Consider the following 27,771-nt stretch of genomic DNA (forward strand, 5'->3'; position numbering starts at 1 on the left):
TTACGGGAAAACGAAGTTCTTTGGATTTGAGTTGTACATGCACTTAGCAGCCTGGTAGGAAGCTTCGCAAACATCTTTGTATTTGTCAGCTGAAATAAAAATATTGATTTAAATATTTATATTCACATAAAAAAATAGGAAATAACAATACAAGAAAAGACTCAATGTACTTGAAAAAAATGTAAGGCAGGTGTCGAGAAGATTTATTTTATCACTTTCAAAAGTGTTCCCTATAGTACAGTAATGAGACTTTATACTTGGATTAATAAAAATCTAAAATCTGGATACAGTTTCTGTTCATAGTGTCATCATCGTATCATATCCGCTGAAAGGCATTGCATTATTTTACCGAATGCAGCGAATCACAGTCTTTCATTACATTAAGGTTACATTACATCCATGGCCCGCTTCACAGTTTAGTGGTCAGCACATTTGCCTACCATCAAGAGGTCTCGGGTCCAATCTCCAACTTGGTTGACATTAAATATTTACAGTAGAATCCCGCTAATCTGAACATGCGTAATCCTAACGTCCAGTTAATCCGAAATACTGACTTCTTCAGATTGTATTAAACTTCAGTGTGACATTTAAAATATAATTCAATGGAGCAAACAAAACAAATTATTCTTCAATGTTTCCAAATGTTTTGTAATGGCATACACAAGAGCATCCACAACAATATACTATCGTTATCTCATGGACGGAGTGAGGCTTGAAAGGGCTTCAACGTCCAGCAATCTCGGGGTGTTGTTTGACGCTCAGTTATCTTTTAATCTTCATATAGTTAATCTATGTAATGACTCCCTTAAAATGCTTGGTTTTGTTCTTAGAAATGCCAAGATCTTTTCTAACACTCAGATTATGAGGACATTGTATAATTCCCTGGTAAAAAGTCGTTTGGAGTTTAGTTCCATTATTTGGTCGTCACATGAGGCTTCATACTCTTTAATGGTGGAGAGAGTGCAGAAAAAAATTCTGCGCTATCTGTACCTAAAAGAGTGTGGATATTATCCTTGGCTCTTCCCTACCGACTTTTTACTGGGGATGCTAGGCTATCAGTCATTATGGAGGAGGAGGGACGTTCATTTGCGTATTCACTTTTTTCAGGTAATTGGTGGTCGCATACATAACTCAGAAATTCTGATGGACGTAAGTCTGTTCGTACCTGATAACTATCTTCGACAGAGACAGCATCGATTGTTTTACCTACCACGATGCAGAACCAACCTGCCAATGGTTATGCCGGTTAGTAGAGCAATCTTGCTACTTAATCGCATCACCTCGGATGTCGATATTCACGACAGTCGGCCTTCCCTTAGGAAAGCATTTTCTAACTCTTAATTTTCTTTTTACATTTTGTTATATTATTTTAATAACATAACTATCTACTGTAATTTGTGATCTATTATTGTATTTAGAATGAATTGGGTCTTTTTTTCTGTAATGTTCTAAATATCCGATTAAAAAAAAAAAAGCATGCCCCGGAACGAAATAATTCGTTTTTTTGTGGCAAAAATACCCCTTTCTTAAGGAATTAATGCTTAAAGGGGTGAAAATAAATGCATGTTGTCAAATCAACTAAAAAAGAAATTAAATATTTATTAAATACAGTACACTTTTTTATTTAATACTTATGTTTAACATCACATTACGTAGCAGTGAGTTGCATATTACGTGCTGTAGTGTAATAACTGTTAGCCGTGACTGTATTAGTGTATTATTGTATTATTACATCGATTAAGATGAGTAGTCTGTTCCGAAAACGTGTATCTGCATACTATACGCCACTATTATAACACAAGAGACTCGTTCTTTCGCTTCCAACCGCGTTATCGCGGTTATTTCGGCTAATCCGAACAAGGTTCGGTCCCAATTTATTATTAAGATTATCGGGACTGTACTGTATTTAAAAAGGTGTCTATCCGCTACAATATTTTATAGTCCCTGGACTGGCACCTCAAGCGTAAGACTGAAATTCTTACTTTCATGTAGCAAAAATTATCAAAATACACTGCGGTTGGTCAACGAATACAGTGACCTATGCACTCTTAGGTATGGAAAGTAGGTGTGGAGGATTTACCACATTTTAAACAAACTCAGCACTCAACAATGTTTTGATTTTGTCTAAATTTTTGTAGACAAGAACTGGATTCAACCCCCTAAAGATTTGTTAATATAAACATAATACATCAGAGATGAAGAACATTTTAGAGAAGGGAATATAGAAGTCTAGGCATCCACATGGCTTATGACCTGTAATTGGCTGGTTTAAGTGGCCACTTTACACACAGTGTAACATTCACCATTCTGCCTATATCTGAGTATCTATATTCCTTCGATTCATCCATCTGTTGATATTGAAAATATTCTTTATTTCGGTTGTATTACGTTAATATTAACAGCTCCCTAGGGGGTTGAATTTAGTCCATGTCTACAAAAATTTGGACAAACTCAAAACATTGTTGATAAATACACCTGGTCCAAGAAGAAGTACATAAATTGAAAAATAATTTCAGGCGTTGCCTGGTATGTAGGTGAAATCATATGAATCTTAAACCAGCCAATGACAGGTCATAAGCCCTGTAGATGCCTAGACTTCTATATTCCCTTCTCTAAAATGTTCTTCATCTCTGATGTATTATGTTAAATTCAGCATTGCCAGGAATCGAACCCGGGATCTCAAATATGGTTGGCGAATGCGACAACCAAACTACAAGTCTAGTTATCTCCACACGATTTTCCTCTTCAAGATTTTCACCTGAGAGTTGCCATCGAGTGAAAAACACTCTTCCAGGGCTGGTATTCCAAACGCTGTCGCGGCCGTATTATCTCATGTATTTTGTATGTAAAATACACGAGAAAAACTGTTTTCTCGTGCCACGAGAGTGGTTCAGAATAGCACCCTAGGGCTCTATTTCACTCGCAAAAAACTAAAAAGTCCGTAAAACTTAACCCTTTTTTTTCCTTCTTTTAAATTAAAAAAAATATTTGTGTTCTTATGATTTGCCCAAATATTACAATTTTAGGACCACTTTCAACGAGTTGTAAATAACTCATTATTAGAAAATGGGTTCGAACCTCGGACCTCTGATCCGTGAGTCCGCAACACTAGCCACAGCCACGGGACCACAACCTGATTCTATTGCATGTTGTAGTCATTATGTGCGCTACAATGAAATATACAATAATTCACTACAATGTACTGCATTATTGCTTTGGTTTATTTGTTGGAAAATCTTTAAAAAAATCATAGCGTCTTCCAAAAAAAGTTGGCTTAGTCAAATGAAACCTTTAGAAAATCATATTTCATCGTATAAAAAATAAAGAGAAAATTTGTTTAAATCTAAAAGCATTATTTGGTTATCAAATTGATCTGATATTTAAAGACATAGTATAAATAGTCCTTACCAACATATCTGCAGTCATCGAGTGATTTTTTGGCGGCAACTTTCATGTCCTCGGGGAACATTAATTCTATTTGTCGCTTGGCAGATTCATAGTTTAGTCTTCCATTCTTCAACTATACAGATAAAAATAATTTATTTATTGACGGTTATTCAACTGTTGTTTTCTTACATATAAATAAAGAAGTTTCTCAAAAACGTATGATAAAAAGAATAAAAATAAACTGCTTTGAACGATGTCACAAGTTCTTCAGAATCAACCAATTATAGGGTGATGTAATAGAATTCCGGCTTCCGGAAAGCCAATTCACCAATCAGCAGAACTCACCGAACGATACCTTGTGACGACAAGGACGGACTAATTAAAATGAACTAAACTTTAAAAAGTCATAGGGCTGATATTACGACACATAAAATATGTATTAACGTCACTAGTTCATATTAATCAACCAATGATAAGAGAGTTGTGAAAGATTTCCGGTTTCCGGCAGTCCTGCTGATTTAGGGGATTAAAAAAAATAGGTAGGTGCTGTGGAAGCATGTTTTATAGAGGACGGGATAATTTTTAATTTTTTAAAAATGTACTTACAATATTGGACATCTGATAAACACAAGCGATGTAACATTTGACGTTTTTATCTTCTCGGAAGTCACCAGTTTTTATACTGTCCACTTGATCTGCAAACATGTTTTATAAAATTTAATCAAGATATACGAGTATATAGATATAATATACATTTTTTAGATTATAGTGCTTTCTATGTTTACTTTTGTATGGGTACTATTGTGTACCATATTTACGTGTATACTTATTTTTTAAATGACTTCAATTGTCATTTTTATAACTTTTTTTTTTGAGACAAAAGAATTTTATTGTATTTAATACACTTATATTTTGTAACTTTTAAAGAAAAATATATATAAATTCTTTTCCTTTTAAAATTTTATCTGCACACATTGTTTAATTATTTTTTTATATCTAAATATGTTCTATATACAAAACTGCTGTGTTATATATATATATATATATATATATATATATATATATATATATATATATATATATATATATATTATTTATGTAAAATAATACTTTTGTATTTAATTTTAAGTTTTTCACATTATATTGAAATATTTCATATTTATATATTCATATTTCTTGACGTTTAATCATCAGTATGCGAAGCAAAGTCTCGTCACTTAAAAAAAAAAATCTTCAAATTAATCACTCTCTGAGAGACCCAGAATACCACTGCTGGATTATGACATGTCATTGGCTGGTTTATGTCGTCTCTTTACCCACTGTGTACCCACCACGCTACCTATATTTGAACATCTATATTCCTTCAATTCTTATTTCTGTTGATGTTTGTGAAGTTAAAGAGCTGAAACCTTCAATGATGCGGGTGATATTCCTACATATAATACTAGGCGACAGTAATCACATTCCTTAAATTCTTCTATCCTGTATTTTTGTGAATTTAAAGAGCTGAAACCTGTATTGCTGCATGTGAGATTCATATTTTCTTCAATATGGAAAGGCATGCGATCTGCCGTTGGCTGGTTTAATTGCCTACTTTACACACTGTAACACTCACCATTTTGCCTATGTTCAAACATCAATTTTCCTTCAATTCTTTCATCTGTTGATTTTGTCTATCATGCCTGAAGTCCCGGGATTGATTCCCGGCAAAATCGATGTGATATATTGTTTATATACATTATATTCAATATGTGTTTTATCACTGCAATATTTTTTTATTTAGCGTGGACCGGCGCCTGAAGCGTGCGACTGATCGTCTAGTCTTTATGTACCGATAGCTGTACGATCGCCTTCTGCGGAACCGATAGTAAGACTGACATAACAAGGGTACAAAGACAACAAAATAAAATATAAAACTATTACAAATTTACTTTACTTCATCCCTACGACTAAACTGTACGAAAAAACACGCCAATTTATTTATTTCTTAAGTTAGCATGTATTACATAGTATTTAAACTTTTATTTATACTTACTTTTATCACCTATTAAAATTGAAAAAAAATTCAAATTTTAGCATTTAAATTTACTGATTTATTTATTCATTCAAAATTACACTCGTTTAAATATTAATTAACTTATTAAGGCTTTTTTGGCCGTGTCAAGACACGATAATTAACAATAAAAAAATACGAAGTGAAATTTATTAAATTAAATTATAATGACATGTTATGCAATATAATAACAATCCAGAAAGACAAAGTATAAATAATAAAATTCAAAAGACGACGATTAAAAAAAAAACAGATATAAATATTGAAATATAAATTATACAAATTTAGATTCATACAAAATCAAATAAACAAAATAATAGTATCATTGAAATCAATAGAAAAACATATATAAAAACAAAATTGAAATGATAATTGAGATATGGTTTCTAGAAACTCTGTACTGTAGTAAGAAATGAGATTAATAAATATTAATATGCCAAATAACAGTGAGTACTTAATTAAATAATCCAAAAATACATAGTGTAAAAATATCAAGATATATAAAAAGCAAATAAAACCATGAAAGGAAAGCAGATAGTCAATTTCCGCTAATCTCGAACTTTAAGAAGATTGACAACCTCATCCCTATGGCCCTTTTCACACATGCCACGCCAATCCACCCGGCCCGGTAATTTTCCTGGTACACTCTACAAAAGGTGACACATTTCGTATGCGTTTGTTGGATGTACCCGGAAAATTAATGGGCCGGGTGGATTGGCGTGGCATGTGTGAAAAGGGCCTATCGATGTGCATACATAATTGTATAATTGTTCCCGCAAAGCCGAGGCTTGTCTGCGGGTTACATAACATATTTTTTTTATAAAAGGTAGGTTACAGAGTTTAATAAAAAAATAAAAAAATATTTATGTACACACTTAAAATTCACTTGCTCGTTTTAATAAGTTTTTGATGATTTTTAAAAATGTATTGAAATTTTTTCCTCTCGATTTTTACTAGGTATTAAGTTAAACAGTTTTGGTAATACACTCTCAATTGTTCTATCTCCGTGGTAGTTTTTCTGTCAAGGCACCGTCAAATGCTGTACCGATACTTGTCGGGTCACGATCTGGGCCGCGATTATGAACGGCTATCTTCATCGGTATATACCGAGACTGTATTAACTAATATCGATATTTATGTACGAAAGTGTGTATATTTATGTGAAAATTCAAAGTATCTTCGCCGGTAACCGGTAATTGAACATGTTTAGAAAGAAAACAATGTAAACATATTCTATTTTTCATACAGAAAACTTCATTTTACTTTGTAGATACTTCCCATCAGAATACGTACCCTGGTGGGTAAATTTTGAATTTTAAACTCCAGTCGAGGAAATGATCTGTCACTATTTTATTCTGACACTGTTTGTTTGTGTCACACATCTCTATTTACATCATCTTATTGTAGGTAAAAATAACAAATTCATTCAAACTCTTTACATTTAGGCATCTCTTAATAAATTTTTTAACCTTCTTACGTGATGGAATTTTGTAATTCTGTGTTTTTTTTTAAATGGCAGCCTTTTTCTTTCCTAGTAATAAACTTATGAATTTTTTTTCGTACACTATCTTATTAATAATTTTAAAAAATATAAATTAATAAAAAAAACATTATAAATAATCGTTGATACCTTGCGATTGGAGTTTTAATGCTCTGCCCTACGCCTCATTTGGTTTGGATGAAGAATTTTCGATGAATGAACGATTTTTTACTTTGTCACTTAAGATAGGTAAATATAATTAAAGTCAGCACGCGTTGTACGAATATAATTTACCGGTAATAATGTCATCTTACAATATGAAGGTTATTTTGAATAACATGTTTTGATTTGATCTGAAGTTGATACTTTAATTAACAGATTGTCAACCGTTTCCGTGATGCGACGAGAAAATAAGGAGAAGTTCCGGTTGATAATTATTACGTTTGTTGAGATATGTCCGTAATTTAAGAATCATAAAAATACATTGTTTTCTGAGTATAACAATGCGGAACTTCAGCCCTAAGGGAAATTGAATACAAGAAAAGTTTTCTTACGCGTGGTAAAAATTAAAGCATTAAATTGTACGACAAAGTTTTTTGAAAATGTATCAGAAAAATCTAATATATTTAAATGAAAACGAACTATTTTGAATGACATATAAATCAACCAATGATAAGAGAGTTGTGAAAGATTTCCAGTTCACGGTAAGACAACGGATCAATCCGCAGAACTGATCGAAAAGAAGCAGAAGTAATAATAACTTTAAAGTCATAGCGTTGATAATACGATACATACATTTTTTGAAATATTTTTTTTTTGAAACATTTTTAACAATTTTGATAGGTTTTCAAACTTAAAGTTGAGACATAATACAATTAAAATTATTTATAAATGAGATATGCGTATATACAGTATTATTATCAGAGCACACAAAAGAATGTGTCCATGTGTGCCCTTATTACAGTTTTTTTTATTTTTTTTAAATTTATTTATTTATTAATAAACACGGCACGCAGTGCCTTTTACAAAATTTCAAAAAAATATTGGCTTAGTTTAATAGTCCATTAACAAATAAAAGAACCACTGAACTACCTCATTCCACAAGAAATAATTAAATATTTGAGAATGTTGTTTTTCTTATATTTTTCTCCTCTACGGATGCGAACCGTGGCACAGCACTTAGGCCCAACACGTCAAAATACCGAGTTTTGAGAATAGGTGTCTTGTAAATAATTTTAAGTGTGCAATGGTTTGACTTCGCGAGGAATTAAAAAATAAGAGAACCGAGGCAGCAATTGGTGATAGAGCTACCTGGGCCATATACTGCGGATGATACTAACCTAACTTCTGGGGAACTGGTAACAAGACAGACATAACAAGAATACAAATACAACAAAATAAAATTCTTAAACTAACATACAACCTACCCTACCTGACCTCTACGACTGAACTGTACAAAAAAACACACCAGTTTGACATAAACTACTTGACTAAAATTGAGACCTTAAAAATTGTGCACAAAATAACACTGGGAAACATACAAGACGACGACATAATATTAGTCAAAAATGCTGACATACACAAATATAACACCAGACAACAACAACACTATCATATAGAAAAAGCAAAGACAAACACAGGACAGTCAAAAATACTACACAATGGACTTAAACACTACAACGTCTTACCTTACTACTTGAAAACTTTTACTGGAGACAAATTTAAAATCAATCTGAAAAAGCACACGATGACTGAACTAACTAGACTAGACGAGACATAAAATGACTAGACAATATTAAATTTCTAATGTAACCCTAACGGGTTTTTAAATTTGTAAATAAATAAAAAAAATAAAAAAAACCTAACCGCGTTCGGCTACTTTACAAGGCATCAGGTTTTCGACGCCCTGAACCTCCACTGCTGACTATTCGTCGATAGTTCATATCAGAACTACGGTACACAAACCTACTTGGGAAAATACAGAGAAGCTTACAGCCGACAGAGAGGGCTGGGGTGGTATTCTGGATCTTCTCTATCCCGTAGAGAGTGATTAATTTGAAGGTTTTTTTTAGTACTTCGACACTTTGCTACATTAATGGTCACACTGATGATTAAACGTCAAATGGTGCATAAAACTGCTTCAAAAACGGAAATAAAACTAAAACGGTTTGGTCAATTCCACCTAATTAAGTGTTTTGGGTAATGCTTAACGGCGCAATAATGTTCTAAATCAAAATCATCATGTTTGATTTCACGTGTTCATATTTTTTGACGTTTAATCACCAGTGTGGCAATATACTCGTAGAAATAAAAAAATAGCCGCATGGAAAAAATAAATATCCCCAAATTAACCACTCTCTAGGGGATAGAGAAGATTCATAATCGCACCTCTGGGGTGGTATTTTGAACGCAAAAGCGCTCGTGTAAAACGCATTTTTAACACGTATTCAATAAGTATTAAATACACGCTAACAGAGCGATCTCTTTGCCCGCTTTCCTTTCAGAATACCAGCCTAGGAGGCTGTTTGTGGACACTTGTAAAAGATTATTAGAAATACCACATTGTAAAACGAGGCTCGCACAGAGACATGCATATTTTATAGGCCCAAAAAAATTTAATTATTTTTTTAATGATAATATTTCATTGATTCGAAACTTTCAAAATTTTCCTTCTTTTAAAAAACATGTACTATCCTGGATTCAAACTAAAGATATGAACTCTTTTTTTCTATTTATTTTGTTGCCCTTTAATAATAAGGAATATTTTTGTGTTTTTTTTAAATATTTTTTATTTCCTTTTTTAATTACTATAAAAAAAAACATATTATCTTTTACAGAATATTTTATTTTTTCTTTCTTATGTTATACAAAAATATTATAACTGTCCATTATTTACTATAGGAGCAAAAATTCATTAACATTTTTTTGTATACCTACGAACAGGCCATGCCTTTGTGGGATTTTCTGTTTACTATTTTTCTATTAATATGTATTTCATTGATATGTAATTATGCTTTATTTCTTGATTACTCTGTTTTATTATTACGTTTATTGTAAAAAAACTAAAAAAATTAAATAATTAAAAAAAATATGCCCCAAGTAGGGAGCGGAGATACAACAATGATGATGATGTTCTTTGGTACTGATAATGTATAATAAATATAACAATAAATTTAGTTACTGTTAATAAATTAAAAAAATTCTAGCAGGAAACAGTCTGCTACATTGGACACCTTGAACTATCGCCCCTTTGGGCCTCACAATTTATTTTTACTGATAATTGAAATGTAATAAAGAATAATCTGGGACAAAATAATGCTGCCATAACCCACCTTGAACATACCCAAAATATTTTAACACATAAATATTAAAATTTTAAATGTGAGACAATTAATATTCTAAAATAAGACTTTGTAGACGACGCATTTTATAAATCGGAAAATTATTGTAAAACAATAATAACTGAATCATAATGTATCTCTATGGCTAAAAATTAATAAATTTAAATAAAATATAAACAAAACATTTGTAGTATTTAGGTAAGCCAGCGTCAAGTTGTTTGAGGAATTCGATACATTAGACATAAGGCAATTATATATATCTAGAATAATGATGTTTGTGAAAGCAAATTATTCTACCAAATCCCAAAAGGAACACCCCCACACTACCAGAAGTCAAACTAAAGAATGGGTCATGGGGTCTACCGCAAACTCTGAATTCGGGCAAAGAAATTGTAGGTTTTTGGGCCCCAAAATATTTAATATGTACCCAAACATTACAAAACCATGACCCAAATTCAATCGAATAAATAAATAAAAAATGGTTACTGGATTTAGGTAAAGAAAAATCGGAAAACTTGCCCAAAAACATTCTAAAATAATAAATGATATATTTAAATATTGTATAACTCTAGAATAAATTACCTAGTAGGTAATAATGTTAATGTTTATTTTTGCATAAAAATATCTGCCTTAAAACAGGTTGTACCTAGTTAGGCAGACTAGACATGATCCAGAGAAATCTATTACCTAAGTGGGTATGTAGTAGATAAAGAAATTGTTTTTTTTTTGTTAATAAACCATGATTATTATTATTATTAATGAAAAACTGAATAGTGAAATAAAATATTTAGGTGAAATCGTGGATTCGAAACTTATATTTCATCAAAATACTTAGATGGTAACGAAAATTTTTGCGATTTTTTTTAATTTTGGGAAGAATTCAAAGATTTGTTGATAAGGATTCATGCAAAATTATTTACAACACAAATATTGAAAAATAAATTGACTACTGTAACAGCATATTATTTTTATCAAACCGGGAAAATTTAAACAAATGAACTTTATAACAAAACAAAGCCTTAAGAATTATTTTGAAAAAAAAAACATAAACACAAGGTTAGTGGACGTTATATAAATTACGAATACTTTAATACGGACACTAAATATTTTACAATACCATGATATTTATGTATAAAGTATTTAATTTTAAATAAAAAACAGAATTTTGGAAAAATTATCTATGTGAACTCAAACATGATCATAATATCAGAGAAAACTTAAAAATCATACAAAAAAGGCGAAGCCAAAAAATTATATTTTACATAATGCAGTAAAAAAATATTGTGAAATAGAAAAAAAATATTTATGAAGAAAAAATATCTAAATTAAAAGTTATGTGTTTTTTTAAAAAAAAAAAAAAATAAATCTTAGCGTTCTTATAATTTACGCAAATATTTAATTTTGAAGGCCATTTTCAACGAGTTGTAAATAACTCACTATTAGAAAATGGAAATCAAGTTGAGGTAGAGTGGGATTCGAACCACGGATCTTTGATCCGTGAGTCCGAGACACTAGCCACGGGACCACAACCCGATTCAAAGTTCGAGTTATTAATCGATTTAAAAAAAATGTACATCATCATTCCCTTTCCGCACTTAATGGTTCATAGGGAACTACAATGGTACACTAACCGCAGCGTAACTCGATCATTTTTGTTACATGAAGGTAAGATGCTCAGTCATACGCCGTAGGTCCCAGTCCAGGAACTATGAAATATTCTAGTGTAAAATCACCTTTAAAAAAAAAAAATATTTCATGCCGGGAATTCAACCCGAGACCTCTTCCGTGGTAGGCAAACGCGCTGACCACTAGACCACGAGGCCGGCATATGTATACAACGTTATTACTAGAGCGCATATAATAATACGTTTATGTGTGCCCTATTTCAAGATTTAAAATAAAAAAAATAATGATATTACCTGGGCTCACTTGGGTTTTAGGCATGCACACGTTCCTCATCAGTTTTGCTGTTTTAGCCAACTGCGCCTGAGTCAACTGGAAATAATTACCTTCATTATAATCCCAGGATTATATTTTTTTGTAAAAGGTCTCGTTAAATCAATCATTAGCGGTTTATCAGTGTGTGCTATTATGAGTGTGTATTTTAATAAAATAACATAAAAAATAATGTAATAAAACAGTATTATTTTAGATTGCGAGATTGCAGTACAGAACAAGTAAGGTATTTTTTTATCCCAGTGTATTTATTATTGGGCATAACATTTTTTTATAAAAATATGCCTACGAAATATTTAACAATATTTTTTTCAAAAAGTCGAACATATCTTCAATATTATGTCCCTGGAATGATCAAGTACTCGTATAAACTATTTTTTAATACATGTAAAAAAAGTGTGATGTATATTTTTTATTTATAAATAAAAAGCACAGATATTATCTATTCAGTGCTAAAAAAATGTTATTACATTCTCTGCCCTTAGAAAAAATACCAGTATTTTTCAAAGGCGACTTTATGATGTAATTGCTTTAAAATACTTTAATTTTATATTATTAAATTAATTGTTGATTATTTAATCATGATTGTTAGTAAAAATACAAATTATTGAAATACTATTAACCAAAGAGTATGCAGTAGGTTTCAAAAAATGAACACAGGGATTTTTTTTCTACCTGATGTAAATATCAAATGTACAAACATGTTGATGAAGTAGCATTTTATATAAATTTTATATTTGAAGCACTAATTCTGTGGTTATTCATTATACTAAAATAAATAAAACAACTTTTTTTTCAACTACAATTTTTTTATATTTTTACACCCACCGGTTTCAAAGCAAACAAGCTTCTACGTCAAGGTTTACGCAACCAATGAATTATTTCCTATTTAATTTTATCCATAATAATAATGGATATAATGAGAACTTAATTAATAAAATATTCAATCAAAAACAAAAACGCAAACTTATAAATAACTATGTATATTCTACTCCCATAGTAAATAAAGCAAACCCACCTAAATAATGGAGGCGGATTCTTTTTATAAATTGCATTTTTTCTAAACAATTATCCAATTCCCTACCACCAAACATTAAACCTGCATTCTACACAACTAGTAATATTGAAACATTGTTTAAAAATCACAAGGACATTGTCCAAAAATATAATAAATCTGGCATATAACAATTAAATTGTAATAATTGAGATTCAATCTACATTGGAAACACTAAAATAAACCTTTATATTAAAGTAAAAGACTACTTAAGGTGCCTAAATAGTATTATTTTTTCTAAATTCGCCAACCATCTGATAGAAAATAATGATAATTTCAATAAAGAAACTGGATTAAAAATACTTCATGTTGGAAATAAAATATTAAAATTAGCCAACTTAGAAATCTAAGAAATTTAAAAAGCTATTAATAATGAGAAAAAATAATTAATAACCAAATAAACAATATATTTTTTTAAGTCCACTCCGGTCTAGTTTCGAAAATATGTATCTCAAATTACCACCCATTTAGGAAAAAAGGACTTGATTTATTAGCTCCACGTGTAGTATTTAGTAAACATGGATAAAATAAAATAAGAAATAATCCATAGGTTACGTAAACCTTGTTTACTTTGAAACCGGTCGGTAAAAAAAAAATAAAAAAATAGTGGTTAAAAACAAAGTTGTTTAATTTATTTAATTAGAATTTTATATTTATTGAAAAAAACTGCTTTGCTTTTAAAATGTAAACATTGACATATTTTAATGATACTTTGTTAGATGGAAGTTTATTGTAATGAAGGAGAAATTAAAAATAAACAAATTCTTCAAAAAAGGGCGATGAGGATTTTACTCAAAAGAAAGATCTATTCTAATGTAGAAAGAATGCACAAAGAAATTGGCTTGCTCACAGAAAAGCAGCAAATTAAATAATGTAGCAATTTTTATACATAAAATAATTAAGGAGATGAGTAGAATAAAAACAATTATAAAATTTTATATAAAACAAGAGATAAAAAAAAGACAAGATGAGGAGAAAAACAGAATCTCAAAACTTATTGTACAAGGAATTAAAGGTGTACAATAAGTTACCTGAAGAAATAAAGTTGATTGAAAAGATTGAAATATTTAAAATTAATTTGAAAAAATATGTAACTGAGAAATTTTGATAAAAAAATTGTAATGTTATTAAAAGTTTATATTAGTTCTTAAGATGTTCTGAACTAACTTGATAAATAAAGCATTATTAAACAATTATTTATAGAAATAAAAGACAAGTGATGCTTAAATTCACACTTTTGAACAACCATATTTTTTTATTCTTTATCCTTAGATATTGATTTTGTAAATGTATTTTTTAAATAAAGATGCCAGTGTTGAAGATAAGGCAAAAGCGATGAAACCAGTTACTGGTTATTAATATTCGTGAATTTAAGCATCACTCATCTTTTTTTTATGATGAAAAAATATGTTTTTCTTTTACTCACTTCTTCGCTGAAATGTACCAACATGAAACTAAGTGCGAAGAAAATCAACTTCATTTTGATTTATGTTGTAAGGTGACCTTTTCAAAATAGAAACACCTGCAAAAAAGAAAGAACTCGATCAATAAATTGAAATATTTAATTTAATTTACAACGATACTGTAGCTTCATGAATGGCCGAGAAATGAGGCGTTAGTTAGAATCCAAGCTTTATATTGCATTGTTTACCTAAGTAAATTGTAGATTTACTAAAATTGTATGTATTTATTGCATCTATTAAGTAAATACCTGTACACTGTAGTATATAAACATGTAATTAAAAGCCATAATGTATACATTAACAGGAACTTCATACAGATCTTTTGATAAGTATCGTTAACATTCGGATGCATTTATAATTTTATTTTTTGTTGGAAAAAAAATGAATGTTACATAATTGAACAAGCATATATATGGATTTTATTGACCTCTTTGTTCGTCATGACGAGGAGATTACCCAGTGGTAGTAAATTACAATAGACAATATCGTACGACAAAAGAGCCTTGGTTTTCCAAAGTGATTCTGGACAAGTTTGAGACATTCCCCATTCTGCAGAATGCGTATTGCTGCAATGGTTCTAACCTGTTCATAATTCATGTCCGGGACTCAGGAAGAAGATATAAACCATGTTTTTTGGTTACCTCATAAATGATTGTTATCGTGATTTCCTATTGAACGCGCGACTTCTCTGATATTAACATTTCATTCCCTACTCATATTCTAACTCTTCTGTCCCCACCCAATTTTTTTTTTTTTTTTTTTGTTTATTTTTCCATACTGTTACATATTATGCATGTATTAAATTACATATTTTATACATTATATTTATTAAACATTAGAAGAGAAAAAGAGAAAAAATACATATTCTAAAAATAAACATAGCCTTAAATTTGGAAAAAATGCCCACAAAGACTTAAACGTCTGAGCGTGGGCCATTCCTTTTTTATTGTTTTTGGTGAATTTTTTGGTATACAAATACAAATATGACAATGCCATTAAAAATCATACAGAAATAACAGGAAAATGACATAAACAATGTAATTAAGACATCAAAGTTTAGAATATGCTGTTGTACGACTCTTTCACAATAGGTGTATATCTGTATTTTCCATGCTGATCCAAGTCCTCAAAGCCGCTTTAAACTTTGGAAGGGATTCTATATTTTGTATTTCCTTGGGTAGGAGATTAAAAGATCTTGGACCAACATGGAAAGAGTGTCTCTGTGCGAACTTAGTTCTGCATCCTGGAACCGACAGTACACTTTCTGATCTGCTACTAGTCCTATTTAAATTATTGCCAAACAATTCCCTATTTTTGTGTACATATTTTAAGCATTGCAATAAATATAACTTTTTTAAATTAAGGAGTCTGCTCTCTTTGTACAATTCGTTACTAGGAAATAGTCTATGCTTTTTGTACATTATCTTAACTATACTCTTCTGTGCGATTTCTACAGGGTGACTATGTGCGTCCAAAACTCCACCCCATCCAATTATGCCGTATGTAACAGAAGACTGAATTAGAGCGTAATACAGCATTTTTAATTTTTCAGAAGTTAAAATATTTTTTAATCTTTGGAAAACGTAAGATAAATATCTGATTTTGTCTGTTAAAATAAACATGTACTTAAAATATCTAGTAATAAATGGTGTTTTGTTGTAAATATGCTATATAATATGTGAAGTTTCCAAAATATGAATTACTAACTCACTAACTTGTACTCGTATACTCGTATATTATTAACACACGTGTAAATATCTAAATAAACAAAAATCGAAAACTCGGCACTGGCAAGAACACCCCATTTGGGAGGTGAAAAGGCCATAAAAAATGAAGAAGAAGAAAATTAACTTTTTAGAAATATATAATACTGATGTCACAAATTAATAATATGTCGGTAGGTAGAGAGTAATTTATTGGATTTTTTATAACATAATTTGCAAACACGTTTTTCATTAAAATATAAAGATTCCCTTTTGTCAGTCAGTTAGACTCAAAGAAGATCGTTTAGAGAAAAACGGTTTTGGTGTTTTGTCCGTTTCTATCAGATCAAATGTTTTTTTATGCGACATGTCAAAGTGATTTTAGACTCGAGTCATGCAATCAGATCAATTAAATACACTTTAGTAATTTTGGACTATTCAAATAAGGATTATTTATTTATTAACTTATTTTTGTTGTAATTTACATTGCGCCATTTTGTAAATATAACTTTAAAGGCGCATTATTTTCAATAATCAATACAGTGTTTATCAGATATGAAAATTAAGATATCCGTGAAATATTTTTTGCATACCCCGTTCTAAGATAGTTGAACACCAATATTTTTGGCATACAAACCATCTTACCAAAATATTGTCTGTCAAATAAATAAAAAAATGGCATTTAAAAATTAAAAGTAATGATATTTTTAATGTAAATATTTTACCTACATAAAATTTATTTAAACCAACCAATCACGGATTATATAAAATTCTTGTTGCATAATACATTATCTTTTATAAAAAAACAACAAAGTGATTTGGTGCCTGATTAGGGTCCTCAATAGTTTATATAAAAATATAAGATTTTATGGGCGTTTTGAAATAATTATCTATAGTTAAAACTTAATAAGTATATGAGGCTATATTAAACACTCCTTAGGTTTCAAAAAGTAAGTAGGCAACTAGTAAAAACAGGTAAGTACATCACTAAAAATGGAATAAAAGATCCTTTTTATCAATCAATTTATTTATTCACAAAATTAGCACACATTTACAATCTAAATAATCATTCTACTCTTTTAAAATAAGGGTTCATATTAATGTAATGTGAAAATATTTAGTTTGGGTATTCTTGATGCCTTTCCAGAAGTTGAAAGCATAATTACGGGAAGATAAATATTTCCGGGTTGGCCTTATACATGCATTTTGCTGCTTCGAACGAGGCCTTGCAAATATCTTTACTGAATTCTTCAGCTGAAAAATAAATAAAACAATAATTCAGTTGAATTTTTAAATTTTGATTTAAAACTGATTTTTTTAAAAGGTTTTTTATTTTATTTATATTTTTTAAATTGTTCTGAACCCCTGAGCTATTAGCACGAGAGAGATTGTATTATACTTAGGGTATTCAATATACATTGCAATAATACCAACAAATCAAGAATTTATGATTTTTGCCATTTCTGATTTACTGCGTTGTATGTATATGTATATGCGTATGTATGTTAAGTGTAATGTATCGCATAGTATTATAATATAGTTCAATGTATGAATTAACTGTGGAATATGGATAACTATATTGTTTTTGTATTATTTCATAATTTGGTCATAGAACACTATTATGTTTAATGTATTTATGTTTATATATATAAAAGGTATTTGTGCCGTGTACACTATTAAAATAAAAGTTTAAATACTTCACAAGAATACATTATATAATTGAATTAACAATTTAAACAGGAATTACCCGCTAAGCCTCTTTAGAGGCTTGTCAACAAGTGGGAAAGAGGGAATATGAAAGAGTTTATGAAAAATACATTAAAACACCCAGGCTAATTGCGAAAAAAAATCTTTCTTGAATGTATTCCTTACTAGGAAACCCGTGCAGAGAAAGACATTTTTCAATTTTGGTTTAGTCTGATATATTTATTATATATATTTTTATCCAATGAATAATTTTAAAATACATTTTTTACATATTACATAGGGATTATAGGGTGACCATAGTTTCCAGGTTAATTGCATTTCTATCCGTTAATATATTATTTATTTCCTGCTTAAATTTGCAGTATTTTGATATGTACCGAACATTTTTTGTCAGACTACCAATATATATGGGAAGATTGACCTAATAATGTTCTCGTTATTGATATCGGCCGCAGTTTTCAATGTCCAAGTCAAGTCTTCAATGGATTCCCGGTTGATTTAAAATAGATCACTTAGATTGAATTAAAACAGTTTACTGGATTTACAATTCTCAATGACATTTTTAAGACACTTATTGTCCTTGCTAAGCTTTCATTAATACAAAATAAATAAATAATTGAATCCAATAAATAAAAATTTCTGAATTTTATAAACCGTTTCCAAATATAAACATTTAAAAAAGAATAATTTTCAAGCGTCTTAATTTTTATTTCTAAACTTTAAATAACCTTTTGTAAAAATAACAGGAAAATGATTAAAATAACAACATATGTATTCGTGCTGTTAAAAACTAATTATTTTTCCGGAATTTTAAAATCATTAAGTAATTTAGTAAACATAATTATTTTGCGATGAACAAAAAACACATCGGTAAAGAAATAAAATAAATATGCTGTCAAAAAGTTTTATTGTCTAAGATAAAACGAATTTAATTGCTGAATCTAACAAAATAATTATTACGTGATTTGTTTTCTCTTTAAAAAATAAGAATTTTTTTACGAAATAAAAAAAAGGTAAAAATGACATGACATAGCCAGAATTAATAACGTCAACTATAGTCCTTAAAATATAGCTTGATTAGAATGACATTGGTCAAAAAAAGTGACGACATAACTTTGTAGTAACGTCTAAGGAGTTATTTATATTGACACACAAAAAATCATTCGTATCTGGCGTGGTAATTTATTTTTTTAATACAATGCTTGACACATAAATCAACATAAATATATAAAACCAGCTTTAAAACTATTTTTTTTATAAATAAACCTAATTATTAACGACGTTCTAACATAGTTAGATTATTTTACAAAAACGTTAGAGATGGGACAAATTGATCGAATAAAAAAAATAATTCATTTGATGTTGTTCATGAAAAAATGATAAATGTCTTATTTGTTGGTGAATAATCGTGTTACACACTATAATAGGCTTGTTTTTGCGTTTTTATAACAATTTTCGGAAACCGAGTTTTATGATTGCTGAAAAAACTGATAAAATCGATTTGATCAGTGATCAGTAATTTCCATCACTAAAGACATTAGTTTGACAGCTGTCATTTTAATCAAGCTATATTTTAAGGACTATAGTTTTAAAAAAAGAAAACATGTGGATACTTAATATTTATGAATGTACACGCTCCTGGAAACATCCGTGAAAAAATATAACATAAATGTATTTTTATCAGATTACCTATATGTTTACATTGGGCTAGTGCTTTTTTTGCTGGTTCCTTCATGTTTTCTGGCATCATCATATCGACTTGTTTTATAGCAGACTCGTAACTTATTTTTCCGTTCTTTATCTATAAGATTAAATTCGACATTTAAAAGCTATCATGTAAAAAACAAATATTTGAAAGACAAAAAGTCCACAAATTAGGTGCATTACTTAAATTTATGTAACACGTCAGTCAAGATAGTAATATTGATGAGAATCAGAAATGCTGATGATTGACATAAAAGTAAGTATGCATATTGTTAAAGATAGGGAAAATAAATTTTAAAAAAAATCGTTTAATTTTTGTTGCCCAATATTTGTTCTCATACGTACCTATTAATAATTTATAGCACAAGTTATTTACCACTTTTAAAAAATATTTTTTTTATTATTTAAAAATACAAAAAAAGAAACATTGTTAATTGCCAACATCCTTCTGTCTTGAACAGTTTACATTTTGTTCCTTACTATAAATCAGTTTTCTCGATTAAATTCACATTTCTGTCTGCATTGTTCAATTCGTAAATCTTTTTACTAAACTAAATTAAAAATCTATAATTTAAACTTTGAAAGAGTTAAAAAATTAATATTTTATCGCATTCAATTAGGATAATAAACCGTACAGTTTTTTTTTGATAAAACAAAAAATTAATTTTGTTTAGGAAACATTTTCTTTCATGGTAATTTATTTACGCTTTATAAAGTCCGTTCACGAGGATTTTGAACTTCTACAAATTTAAATAATCAATATCATTCCTTCCGCACCTAATGGTGCATAGGGCACTGCATTGGTACACCAATCGCAGCGTATCTTGATCATTTTTGTTTCAGGAAGGTAAGATGATCAGTCTTACGCTTCAGGGACTATGAAATATTCTGATGTGAAAGCTCCTCTTCGAATAAATATTTCATATCAACCATGTTGGGAATCGAACCCGAGACCTCTTGCATGGCAGGCAAACGCGCTACTATTACACCACGAGGACGAGGCCAACGAGACCGACAATTTCCATCACATAAGGTAATATTATGTGCCCCATGAAATTGTATCGATTTTTTAAATCAACAACCAAGAATATTGCATTCATTTTTTATATATCAATTCCATCAACAGTTTCATTCTTTTGTATTTTTTTTATAATAAGATAGGTACTATTTACTAATAGGGAAATATCACATACTACGAACACCGATAGAAATATGTAAAATGGATTCAGAAAAAATAATTTTATTTTCAAAATCAATATGGCTATTGCGTAGAAAAGTTTTCATACAAATCTTTAAAAAAGAAATTATAAAAAAATATGTCAAAAAACACGATATGTTTGACATTGATAATTATGGCGCCGAGATTCGTGACGATGTTCCATAAAAAATAAACGGTTACAAAGAAAGTTTAAAATTAACATGAATCGTGACGTATCAGGGGCGTGGCCAATGCAATAACCTTTTTGGAGGTAATTTGAAAATATTTTTTATGCTTCTAATAAGAAATATATTTTTTTTTTCATGACTTTAACATTGAAAAAATATTAAAGTTGAATTTCCATATTATGTTATTTAAATAACTTACAGTTTGGGCCATAGTAAATATACAAGATATGTAACACATGACATCTTTGTCTTCAATAAACTCCCCATTCTTTATATTCTCCACTTGTTCTGAAAAGTGGAAAAATATAAACCAACCTTCTAAAAATATCATAAACCATCTAACCACTGTAAAAAGTAATATGTTTTTTCGGTAGATCATTTTTAATTACAAGTTGAAATTAATAAAATAATGCGTGTTTTTATTTATGCCAACCTATTTTCATTTATTTATAAAATTTAAATAGTTATGTTAAAAACAGTTTAAATTATTATTATATTAGCTTAAAATACAAAGCTTTTTAATTTATTTTAGTATTTATTAAAATTCAAGAAGGTTATGTTTTAAAGTCTTGTAAACGAGTAAAAACTCGTTAATTATAATTATCTTTACTATTCCGCACCCAATGGTGCATAGGGCACTGCACTTGTAAACCAAATACAACATAGTAAGATCATTTTAACATGAAGGTAATGTGAGCAGTTATACGGGTAAGTGGCCAGTTTAGACGTTGTGTAAAATTCACTTAAACCAGCCAATGGCAGGTCTTAAGCCCTGAAAATGCCTAGACTTCCATATTTCCTTCTTAAAATGTTTTCTCTCTCTGTTGCAACAAATTTAGATCTAAATAACCCCCTAGGGAGGAAATCCAGCCAGTCTGCAAACATTTGGACATACTCAAAACATTGTTGAATTATTTTACTCGTTAACTTGCAAGAATTTAACGTACTATTTGTATATTTAAAAAAAATGGTTTCATTTTACGACATATACTAAAATATTTTTACAAAGAATAGTTATAATACATGCATTTAAAAAAAATGTAAACTGTATACCATTTGTAACTTTGTGTTTTGGTTGACAAACATTTCTCATGAGTTTCCCCGCTTTTTTTATTTGTGCTTTGGTCATCTAAAAATAAAAGTTACATTTAATAATAGTTGTAAGAAAAACAGTATAAAAAAAACAAATAAACTGTAATTTACTTACTGCATTTGAAGAATTGAATTGGTTTAGTAAAATGCACACCAAAAATACACTCATTAAGAAATTCGCCATTTTGAGAACACTAAAGGAATTCTATTTACTAGTAGTTTGGTTATCAATTCTCTCTGTTCGGGTTGTTAAAAAGGGTTTTGTAGTTTTCCTGCTACCCCATTGATGGCTCTGGTTCAAATGAGATAAATTAAATAAAAAATCTTTTTATAAAGTGTCACTACCGGGAAATCGGAGTTACGTTTTTCCTACAATATGAAACTTGGCAGGTAATACACATTTTTTTGTAAAAATGCCGGAGCTCATCTTTGAGTCTTTTAAAAATACGGATTACGTTCTATGAACTTTTTTATTAAATACGCTTCTACGAGGTAAATGTTTTTTCTATGCGTAAAATTAAAATATTTTTAAAAGTTAAATTATATCTTATTCAAAAGCGGATAGGCAATTAAAAGAACTAGCATGTTATCAAATACAACGTAAATTAAAAGATTTTTTTTGAACCTGAGTAAAAACAGCATTCCTATTTTAATAAGCATCTCTGTATTATTATTTCCTATAATTCTCTTAATTTAGTTTAATTTATTCCATTTTATTACACTTTATTTTATTTTATTTATTATATATTCGACCTAAGCCTATTACAACAGTTATATGAAGAAACATGTGTACAAGAATCTGATCAAGAAAAACATAAAACTATGTAGCAAAGACAAGCAAGAGCAACAACAAAAACATTGTTCTCATTTATAAAATACACTGAGTTAAAACGGATAAGTTTATGTTTTTTTTTCTTAAGTGCCATATTGAATCTATGTATGTAATTAAAGGAATATCTTGCAAAACAAACCACTTGATGAATAAATGAGTAATGAAGAATATGAATCCATTTTATTTTTATTATGTTAATATTATAGTGTTTTAATTTTTTAATTTTATTTATTTCTTTAAATGTATAATACAGCACTACTGCCAATTACAATGTACATAAATCATAAAATTCGGTAACTACAAAAATATGATAAAAAAAGCACAATAGATTATTCTATCTTTTACGGTGAAACAGCAGTCAAAAACGCATTTATTTTTTACCAAATTTATTTAATGAAAAAATAATATTTCCAGTTTGTAATTAAAAATAAAAAATTTAGAAAAGCGAATGACGGTTAATATTATTTTAAAACTAAATTTGTAAAATCTGGGATTATAAGACCGAAAAAATCTAGTATTTTATTATGAAATGGGGAAAAACTTACCAAAATTGGATGGAGACGACTCAGTCACTTTTCTTTCACTGAATGAAAACTAATTGTGGTGTCTCAATATTCGGTATACTATATATAGAAGAAATCAATGTCAATTCAATCTAGGTTACACAAATAAAAAAAAATAATGTTCGTAATAAGGAAGCAACCATTTGAGTTTTACCCAAACCGTATTTGAAAAATGAAGTCAGCAGTTTATAAACGAGAAGGTCTTGTAGGTACTTTAATTGATATTGATTAGAAATTTGTCTATAAAAAACTGGAGACACGTGGAAAATTATTAGGTTAGCAGTAAATCGATATACGTTATCTGCGTTAGCATTTTATAATTGATGTCACGAGCAAATTTGGATTTTGCAATAAATCGATTAATTGACCATCAAGTCGTTTGCCCGTTTGGGGTAGCAGAAAATGAATAAACTAGGCCGCTTAATCTTTATATACAGACTCTTCCTTTACTTTAATTTTGATAATAAGCTGCCTTCATATCATGTGCATATAAATTAGTATACATTTTCTATTGTAGGTATTTCTTTTTGTTGGAAAACGTGAGCAAATTATAATCATAAGTAACAATGGCGTATCTTGTCACGTTACATGTCAAAGTAATTGTGTTTGTAATATTAATCAACTAATAATATAACCACGTGTAGTTTATGTACAATATCATTTTAAAAAATAGGAAGAAGTTACCTGGAAGAGGTCCTAAGAATTTAATGTTCTCCTTAAGAACCAATTTTTTTTTCTGTGTTATTTCTCTTTTTTTTATATCATTTTTATTAAAAAAAAATATTTATACATTTGAAATTCTACTTCAAGACAAGTTTTTGTTTGTTTGGATTTTTAGCGCTCTAGATTGTTAAGATGCTTATTTTAATTACAAACAATGTTTATTTTTTGTTTTCAATGTCCGATTTTATTATATTTTAAAAAAATAAATTATATTTGTATTTGCATCATGGTGTGGAGTTAACTTTATTATATAAGGTATTAAGTAAAACCTTTTTTTCCATGAAAAAATTTATACTCGTATTTTTTTATGAAATTTAAATAATTTTTTTTGACCACAACAGGCTAAGATGAAAAGTAGATAAAGGGAAGTTCTGCCCTACAGAAAATTGGATGTAAAAAATGTTTTCTTACGCGCGGTAAAAATTAGACCATTAAATTGTACGGCAAAGATTCTTAAAAATGAATGAAAAAAAAAAATATTTTGATAAAAACGAACTCCTTTGAACGTCGTCACTAGTTCATAGAAATCGGATTTTGGTCCCGTGGACTCGCGGATCAGTGGTCCGAGGTTCGAACCCCACTCTACCCCAACTTGATTTCCATTGTCTAATAATGAGTTATTTACAACTTGTTAATTATGGTCACCAAAATTGAAATATTAAAAATATAAATATTGGTAAATTATAAGAACGCTAATATTTCTTCAAAAAAGAATCGATGATAAATGAGCTGTGAAATATTCCAGTCTGCGGTACGTCAACGGACCAATCGGCTGGACTGACCGAGTAGAAGCGGAAGAAAACTTGAGACATCATACGCGGAGTAATTTCATAAATACAAAACTTTAAAAATCATAGCGCTGATAGTACGATACATGATAAAAAAATTGCCAAGTTTAACAGTCTATTAATAAATAAAAAAATATAATTTTGAAACCACCGAACTCTCTCATCCCTGCACACCTAGGTTTTAGAAGAAGCACATTTTAATCTCATTGGGAATCATACCCTACCTTACCTAACCTTAAAAAATGCCAACGCATCAATTTAATTGTTGTATTATTCGGTAGATGGCTTTATCTCACAGTTATGGGTTATGCACGACAACAATAAATGCTTTGTTTACCTAGTACCTACCCATTATATTACTGAATCTGATTTACGTACACAATTCTTGCATCAATAAAAAGAAAATGTTAAAGCATAACTACGCTAGATGGCGACAGCATACAGTTTTCTGTCTGACACAGATGATGTAAAGTGGATACGTTATAGACAGATAGAAGATCCCAGATACCTAAGTTTAGTCTAAATTTGAAATGGCGTAATCTGCCGGTCTAAAAGTAACGATATTTTAGTTGCATAAAACTTTTAAGCACAGAAATACCTTTAAAAAATATTGTTTTTATCTAATTTTTGTTTTTTTTTTTATTATTGCGCGATTATAATAAACATTCGTTTTAAAATGGAAAAATCGTATGATTTCTCCATTTTGCGTGCGTTTTACCAGACTACAGCCTTAAACCAGTCAATTCACTCTGTTGTTATTTATTTAAATGTACAATACAGCACTACTAATTAAAATGTAGGTACATAAATAATTTAATTAGGTATCTAAAACAACACGAGAAAAAAAGCACAATAGATTATTAAGGTCCATATAAACAATAGTAAACCAAGATGAATAAGTCACTAAAACACATAATGATACATAGTTAGAGAGGAAGCGTCTAAAAACTGTTAATCCCAGCATGGAAAAGATCCACCTCTCTCGGTAGGTTGATCAATAGACCAATCATTCTCCCCACAGGCATCAACAACGGTAAATTTGTTCTGAATTCGGGAAGATCAAATGCTCTGTGTTGCCTACTTCTTAAATAGTTGATCGGTACATATAATTTTATGCTTTCCGAAATGTTGGGATTGTAAACTAACCCGTTCAGAAGTTTAAAGGCCATCACGAGCAAGCTTATGTTATGTTGATCTTATAGTCTTTAAAATGCGCCGTGGCGCAGTTGGTTTGACGGCTAACTGCGAAACTGGCGTCGCGGGTTCGATTCCCGCCAGTTGGAAGAAAAAAATTCAAGAAAGATTTTTTCTCAATTGGTCTGGGTGTTGTGGTGTATTTTTCATTACCTCCTTCCATATCCCCTCTATCCCATCTGCTTAGGCTTAAGCTTAGTGGGTTATTCCTTTAAAAAAAAGAAAAAGATGATTAAAATGACAGTTGTCAGAAAAACTGACGACATAACTTTGTAGTAACGTTTAAGGTGTGATTTATATTGACACGAAAAATCATTCGTATTTGGGATATTATTTTATTTTTATAATACAATTCTTGACATAAAAATCAACATAAACATATAAAATCAGCTTTAAAACTTAAAAAAAACTAAAATAACCTTTAAATTTAATTTAACAGAGAGGGAAAACATTTTTGAGAAGGAATAAACTCCCTAGGGAGGAAATCCAGCCAGTCTGCAACCATTTGGACATACTAAAACATTGTTAAAATAAACCTAATTGTTAACGACGTTCTTACAAGGTTACATCATTTTGCAAAAAAGGGACAAATTGATCAATGTAATTTGATCGAATAAAAAAATAATTCGTTTTATAATGTTCACGAAAAAAGTATAAATGTCTTATTTTTGGTGAATATTTGTATTCAACACACTATAATAGGCTTGTTTTTGCGTATTTTAAAATCAATTTTCGGAAACAGAGTTTCATGTTTGCATCAAAAAACTGATACAATCGATTTGATCGCTACATGATCAGTGATCAGTAATTTCCATCACTATTGATATGAGTTTGACAGCTGTCATTTCATTCAAGCTAAATTTTAAGGACTATAATAACTCTTTAGGGATTTATTGCAACAGAGAGGGAAAACATTTTTGAGAATATGGAAGTCTAGGCATTTACAGGGCTTATGACCTGTCATTGGCTGATTTACGTGGCTACATTACACGGCATGTAATATTCACCATTCTGCGTAAGTTTAAACATCAATATCTCCTCAATTCTTCCATCTGATGATGTTTGTGCAGTAATGAGCTGAAACCTTTAAAGGTTGACGTCAATTTATATCGATAACGATGTGGGTGAGATTCATTTGGCGAATTATTTAACTAACTAATTAACAGTTTCGTCGGCCTCGTGGTATGGTGGTCAGCGCATTTGACTACCATGCAAGAGGTCTCGGGTTCGATTCCCGACACGGTTGACATGAAATATTTATTTAAAACTTATTTTTACACTAGAATATTGCATGGTCCCTGGACTGGCACCTGATGCTTAATACTGATCATCTTACCTTCATGTA

General features: G+C 29.7%; 1 protein-coding gene across 1 annotated transcript; it reads right to left on the bottom strand.

Moving 5' to 3' along the window:
- Positions 1-22,498, bottom strand: LOC148272371 (general odorant-binding protein 72-like). The gene is made up of 5 exons (XM_088240133.1): positions 22,442-22,498; positions 22,288-22,363; positions 21,434-21,522; positions 19,834-19,945; positions 1-89 (listed from the first exon to the last, which is right to left on the bottom strand). The coding sequence occupies exons 1-5, from the start codon at positions 22,493-22,495 to the stop codon at positions 1-3; spliced, it is 420 nt and encodes a 139-aa protein (XP_088096259.1). The 5' UTR covers positions 22,496-22,498.
- Positions 22,499-27,771: the final 5,273 nt, after the last annotated feature.

This window comes from Micrasema longulum, unplaced genomic scaffold, assembly GCF_059751315.1.
Source record: "Micrasema longulum isolate JH-2025_06_02 unplaced genomic scaffold, ASM5975131v1 h1tg002352l, whole genome shotgun sequence".
Taxonomy (NCBI): Eukaryota; Metazoa; Arthropoda; class Insecta; order Trichoptera; family Brachycentridae; genus Micrasema; species Micrasema longulum.

What these genes read in the sequence shown, in the direction of transcription:
- LOC148272371 (XM_088240133.1), bottom strand. Translation starts at nt 22,495, where the DNA reads ATGAGTGTATTTTTGGTGTGCATTTTACTAAACCAATTCAATTCTTCA. An exon ending in AAAACACAAAGTTACAAATG is followed by an intron (nt 21,523 to 22,287) that starts GTATACAGTTTA and finishes TCCACTTTTCAG; the next exon opens with AACAAGTGGAGAATATAAAG. An exon ending in TATTTACTATGGCCCAAACT is followed by an intron (nt 19,946 to 21,433) that starts GTAAGTTATTTA and finishes TTAATCTTATAG; the next exon opens with ATAAAGAACGGAAAAATAAG.